The sequence below is a fragment of the Aythya ferina genome (genome assembly GCF_964211825.1).
Source record: "Aythya ferina genome assembly, chromosome: 25".
Taxonomy (NCBI): domain Eukaryota; kingdom Metazoa; phylum Chordata; class Aves; order Anseriformes; family Anatidae; genus Aythya; species Aythya ferina.
In genome coordinates, this window is record NC_140323.1 from 285,679 (window position 1) to 292,594 (window position 6,916).

The window sequence follows — 6,916 nt, forward strand, 5'->3', positions numbered from 1 at the left end:
CCTTTTTAGATGATGAAAGTTGTTCAAGTTTATGCAGAAACACAAGAGATTAATTTGAAGGTAAGCGTTTCAGACCATGCACACTTGGTGAAGGGATGTGCATTTCCAACAGGTGAATATTCCTGTCTTCTTTTATTTACAGGCTGATTCAGAAGTAGCACAGGCAGGGAAGGCAGTTGCATTATACTTTGAAGATAAACTTACAGAGATCTACCCAGACAGGACCTTCCAGCCTTTGCCTGAATTTGAGCAGGAAGAGGATGATGGTGAAATAACTGAGGACTCCGATGAAGATTTTATACAACCACGTAGAAAACGCCTAAAATCAGATGAGAGACCAGTGCATATAAAGTAATCTAAAGTGGACCTTAAATTTATTGTAAAAACTGTTACTTAAGTGTTCCTGGAATATTACTATGCCTACAGTGGCCATCTTGAAGAAGCTGGTAGCTTTTTAAACAGTATTAGACTACAAAAAAAAATAAAAAATAAACCACACTTGTACAGAAAGGCATCAAAAGGGGAAAAACTGTATCGTGAATTTTTGGTGTCTTTTTTTTTTTTCCTTGATTATTTTCTGTTTCCTTTTTTTTCCCTGATGGAGGGGACATGCTCGTCCTGGTCTCAGATAGAGGTGAATGAATGTTGAAGAGAAGCAGATTTGATAAAGAGATTTTCCATGTACAGATGAGACTGCTTAGTAAAATGTTCTGCAGGACTGGACCAATACAGTTACTGTATCTTATCTTGATGCTGAACTACAGTGTAAACTGTAAGCAACGTTCCTGAAATCCCCTCTTTGTGTGAACCTAAGTGTGTGTTGGGTCATTGCTTTTATCATCTCATTTAAGCGGTATTGTGAATAACTGATCTTCTGTGTTGATCCAGTTACCTAAATTTGACTTTCTTTACTACATTTTATGTATAGCAAAAGAAAAAAAATCATTAAACTGTTCTGAATTGGCAAGTGCAGGAGTGTGAGTTCTTGACAGGTGCAAGACTAAACTGGCTGTTGCAACAATTGATTTTCAGTAGGCCTAGGTGTATTTATTACAAATCCTGTACACAGAACATTTTAATAGCATTCGTAGCACAAGTCCTCATGTTATATCATCTGTCCGTGATCTCCCTAATAAGGCAGAATGTTATTATCTTCAGTATTTGTTACCGAATGTTCTGTACCTGAAGAGGTAATAAATAACTGTTTGGGGTGTTTTTCCAGTCTTCCTAAATATCAGTTTCTAATAGACCACTTGGCAAACAATAACCTAGTAACTACCAAATGTGTAAAATTTCCTGTATTCACTTTGTCTTATTTGTAAATAGTGAACTGAGATTTCTTACAGATCAGCAACATTTGCTGAACTGTTTTTAAGCTAATATGTATTCTTATTAATTGTTCCTAATAAGAAAAGATTTGTAATATATGCTGTTTCTAACATTGCATTAATTTTGAGGCTCTATCTTACTTTTTATTAGAGTACTACTCAGAACTTTCTTCAGAACCAACTTGTGAGCAAAATGTCTAGAAAGATTGGAATAAACCTGTTGAGATTGGGTAATTTATCTTTCTATGGAACAAAGCACTTGCACAGGCCAGGATTTGATGTTGAGTGGTTTCTGGTCAAATACTGAAAACAGGTCAGTTTCCCTATTCCTCTAAACCCTGTGGCAGGCATCTCTGCTGTGCCTTCCCACTGCGCCCTGTCCTGTGTTCATTCTAGCATTTCTGGTTGGAAATTAGGTCATTACAAAGTAATTACGCTTTTAACAGTTATTTCCTTCTTTGCTGACAGAAATCAATACTAGAACTAAAATGTAATTTCTGGCCTTCATATAGACCTTGTTAAAAGTAAAACAAAACAAAACAGAATTTGCCATTAAGATTTTGTATGAAGCATGGGCAATTCCTGTGACTGTTCATTGTCTGTATTTTACTATAATAATGGTAAAGATCAGTATTTTTAGCACAATGTATCAAACTGAGATATGCTCTCAGCAATGTTTATGCAAACCTCTTGAGATTGATTTCTTTTTATAGTAACAAAGTAGATGTACATTGTGACTATACCTCCCTTACAATAAATAAGGGGACTGAAGGTATTTGAAACTTCAATCTCACTTCTTTAAATAATATAAACAATACAGTGGAGACAAACTAATTATTATTATTATTATTTTTTTTCATTTCTAAGACATTAATATAGTGTCAGCTTAATTTTAGTTTTTACTAGTTGGATGCAAAAGGAAGTTATCCTACTTAAACATGTATTATATGAACATACAGCCCATAGAAAAGGATGTGTGGATAGGATACTAATCGTAACAAGGGATCATTTAATAGCTGTCTATTGCCTACTTACGCATTTCTAGTTTCTCATTTTCATTTTGGAAAAGAATATTATTAAAATTGAAATGAAAATAAGATACTTGTGAATTTTCTTCAGTTGGGGTTACTATTTTTATGGTGTTTATGCACTCCAGGTTCTGTACCTTCAGGCATCAGCTTCTTAACTGTTCACTTTGTGAGGCACCAGTCACGGACTGCAGATACCTACTGCCTGAACTGAAGCATAGGACAAGCATGATGGCATCCTAGACTCGGTCACAGAGTGGGAGAAGGTCCACAGCACAAAACTTGTTCAGGGGAAGCATGTGCACCTTGGCTGCTGCAAGGATGGTAGCATATGTTTTTTTCCCGAAGTACCAGACCCCAGACCAGTTGTTTAAATGTTTTTAAGATACCCTCTCCAGTAATTCTTCTGCCTTCTCATTGGGGGTGAAACAAACTTTGTAATCTTGCAGAAGTCCTGCAAAACCACATGTGATATTAAGCTTTGACTTTGATGAGAGTTGATGCTATACTCTTGCACATAACCCAGTGAACTTCCAGAACTGGTCCTTCCATTCTGCTCATTAGCCTTCGGTATGTTACATGGAATTTTGACCTGTGTGCAAGAAACTTTAAGCATTTCTTTTATATGAAGGAACAAAACAACATTCTGAACCCCAAACACAGTAATTCAAGGTTGTTTTGAAATTAGCTACGTTCCACTCATAAATACTCAAAAATATAAATAAGCTCTGCTAGTACATCTCCTGATCCTATAAATGGTCTATAAATGGTCATCACATAACTGATCAGGGTTTGCTCAGTCAAAGCAATGTTTTGGTGCCACGTTGTATGTAACTTGTTCAAGAGCAAATTAGTGAGTTTTGTATTAACAGGCCACTGTGTTACTCTGAGCATCTTTTTTATGCCAGATGATGTGAGTGCAATACGTGCAAGTGACAGTGTTACTCTGGGAATTAGCGTAACTTCCATAACTTATTGCAGATAAAAGATATGGTGGGTGCACTGTCCTTGCCAGCTGCTTTATCTGCTTGGTTGTAGTGTTTTAACATGATAGCAAGAAGGTAGTCTGGCATATGATGTAACTGTATGCTCTCATTTAAGGCATTTCTGCAAAAAGACCATTTGTGTCTTAATTTTTGTTGCAAATGACCCTGAAGTTTAAGTTAATCCAAAGAAGTAAAAGGCAACTTGCTTTTGAAATAGGAATGAAAAGTGTACAGTATGCTACTTGTGGATTTCTCTATTACCTCAGCAGGTATCCTGCCATGTAATTACTAGTGATTAGTGCTATCTTAACCAGCTAAATAGGTTAAGGTCTTAAGTGGCCTATAGTATACCAAGGCTGAGTTACTATCCAAAAAAAGGATATTCCCCAAACTTTCAAAAATGGAAATGCTCTGTTATATGTACATAGCTTTTTTTTTTTTTTTTTTTTTTTTTTTTTTTTTTTTTTTGAATGTCGCTATTGCTATTACTTGTGACATTTGACCGTGTCAGCATACTCAACACTGGATCAGTGAAATGTTTTATAAACATTTCTGCAAACCACTGGAACAGAAGTCTTTAAAATTAGCTTAAATTTATCATTCTATTATATAACCTAGTTTATTGGCTGACTTCTGTAAGTTTAGGTAATGGCAACAGTGTTTTAAAGCTGTGTGTATGATGTACTGAAGTAGGCTTTTTCTTGTTTTTCCTACTCTTCCTTGGAAAAAGCAATAAAACTGCTTTATCTGTTGCCTATTAGCATGACAGGAATCCTTTCCTTTGGATAGTGATTTTATAGGAAAGTTTGTATGCATATCACCAAGCCTAGCTTTTAAAAACAAAGTGTGCAGGAGTTATTGACAATATAGTGTGGCATTTTATTTTAAAAATTGGGGAAAGTTACATATTTTTTTAAAAAGTAGGTGTTTGAGTAAATAATGAAGGTACTTTTTTAAAAATAATAAAAAAATGTATATGCCACAGTTTACATAGACATATTTCAGATCGAACATATGCATTGTATCTTCAGATATGGCAATTTCTTTTATTTTCTCAAAACACATGTACAGTAACTCTTCCATCTAGTTCCTGTGTTAGTTTACAGGGATTCAACTTTATACGCTTTCTAATATAATTGAATTGAATTAGTTTTCAAAAATTGCAGTTAATTTGGATATCTTTATTATAAGTGAATTATTAAATGTCTGAAATGCAGTTTTGGCCTTTTCTATTGAGTGATCTAAGCAGCTCAAGGCTGCTTTCTTTAGAATTTATTGAATTTGTATAAGGGAAGGTACTAAAATAATTTTGTAAGTTTGACCTGTTGAAGCATTCACTCTAGAGTGAGTGCAACATTAAAAAATAAAAAAGTGCATGTCTGCTAATGGCCTGCAAATGGGGGAATTTCTTCAGTTCGGAACACCATATATGTATATAAATCTATGAAGATTTGTGCAGCTGAAAGCCTGTTTTTACTTGTAAATGTATTCATGGAAGGGTTAAATTCATGGCATTCTTTGATTATTTCTTGCTTCTAGTAACTAAACTGCTACTTTTTTGCACACAGTAAACTTTGCTCATCTTTTAATATGATTATCCAGAAAGTGCTGTTTCTGTGGTATTGTATTATCTAAATAATCATATTTAATTTTTTTTGAACAAGCTTACAATTCCTAATTGTTCTGTTTCTGTGTTGTTTTTTTTCTTTTTCTTTTTTTTTTTTTGCAGGTGTGTAATAATAATAAAAAAGTTTTTCTTTAAATAGTTATTTAATACATTAGTTGCCTGTAAATATTTCTTGTTAAGTGCTCTGGAATGTGCTGTAGACGTTGTATTAGATCAGTTTAAGCATTGTTTGAAAACCATTTTGTTTTGGTTATTTCTATTAAATTAGAAAAATGAATATTTCAATTTGAGTTTCTTTTTTGCAAATTAGGTCATTAGGTTACTAATTCACATCTGGCAGGAGAATTTTCTGGTAACTGTAGTGAGAAAGTACAGATAAATATCTGGGTGAAATTTTAAGTGTGGCAATTAAAATAGAACCACCTGGGGCTACATTGTGTGCAGCAGCAAGCAGTTAGCAGTTCCAAGACTGAAAATACTGGTCTAAGTGGCACTCTTGTACGGTGGGAGTCAGCAGATGGTGCTCTAGCATGGCCGTTTATGCGCTGATCTCAAAGAACAAGCAATGCTCTTCATTTACTTGATGCTAAAAGTTGTGTCTTGGGTTCTTTTTATGATCAGAGCAAGCAACCCAGCTAGTAGCCGCTGCAGGTGCGTGCTGAGTGCTCCCCAAAGCAGCAAGGTCTGAACACCACCCATAGCCAGCAGCCCTGTGCCCTGGCCCTGCAGCTGATCCTGCCTCAGGCTGTTGTATTCTTGGTGCTAAGCAAAGGGTTAAGACTAGAGGGGATCTGAGCCTGTCATTCAACTTAGCCCTGGATTTTTCATGTCAAATCAGGCAGCAGATGTTGGTTAAATTCAGCCTGCTTCGAGCTCCGGCACAGCTGTACTGCAATAGCAAATGTTACCAACAATCGTGGCACTGACTGGTTTTTCCTGGGAAGCAAGACCTATACTTCCCTGAATGAGTTAAGGAACAGTACTTAATCCTAGAAGGATGGGCAGTTCCAAAGGCAGTAAGACTGAGGCATTTCATTTCTTCCTTTATCAACAACTGAAGAGCTGACTGGGGCTGTAGAAGAGCTGCATGTAGTCTGCCTCCTGCCGGTGCTGCAGTTTGTTCCTGATGTACCGCCCTTGTGCAACTCTCCTTCCTTCTGAAAAACATGATTAATCAGAATGTCAAGTGTTCGGTAATCTGCTTTGATATTCAGGAGATTTCTCCCCCTATCTTGGTGTCTTGGATCTTTGTTAATTCTGCATTCTCTGAGTTCCCTTTCTCAGCAAGTGAGAAATACTTAGTGTGCTGCTGGTCATGGTGGGGGATTGTGGACGTGTCAAAACAATTTAAATGTTCTGCCCAATTATAATTGATCTAATCTTTCTCTAGATTGACACTATCTTTTTAATGTCTAAGCAGAACATAAATGTGTCATGCCATCTTATGTGCTGCTGGCTGTTGAAAACCAAGTTATGTAGAAAGTAATCAATAATTTTATTGCTGGGCTCTATCCTACCATCTCCTCCCAAGGAGGCCTCTCTTTCTTGCCTCTACTGCACACAGTGACTGACTTCACAGAGATGGATTTCTGGTTGCATGCGTCTGAGATAAGATTTTTGGAGGCCACACTTCAGGTAGTGTAAGATGGCAGAGCTTCACCAAAGTCAATAGAAAAACTTATACTCTTGTTCACTTGATGAATTAATTCTTCTCTCAAGATAAGCACTGTTTTTTTTCTCATTTGTTCCTGAGTTCTAGTAATAACGTACAGAATATTTTTTTGTAGTGTGATCCCAGCCAGGACTGCTCGGGCAGAGCAACTGAGAGAGGCAGTTCTGGATCTGGGACCCCTGGTGTGCTTCTTTGGGGCCAGTGCACTGCAGGCCCCGGGCTGTCATCCTCTGCACATCTGGGCTGCCCCCAGCTGGGACTGACTTTCGCTGTGA

General features: G+C 36.7%; 1 protein-coding gene across 4 annotated transcripts in view; it reads left to right on the forward strand.

Annotated features, from left to right (window-relative positions):
* Window positions 1-967, forward strand: part of TRIM33 (tripartite motif containing 33) — a 31,682-nt gene extending 30,715 nt beyond the window's left edge. For 2 of the 4 annotated variants that reach the window (XM_084498299.1, XM_084498296.1), the window contains 2 exons: window positions 10-60; window positions 143-967. In XM_084498299.1, the coding sequence (XP_084354425.1) occupies window positions 10-60; window positions 143-355 (264 nt within the window). In that variant the 3' untranslated portion in view covers window positions 356-967. The remainder of the gene's footprint in view (window positions 1-9; window positions 61-142) is intronic. The other 2 variants (XM_084498300.1, XM_084498297.1) reach the window with 1 other exon arrangement.
* Window positions 968-6,916: the final 5,949 nt, after the last annotated feature.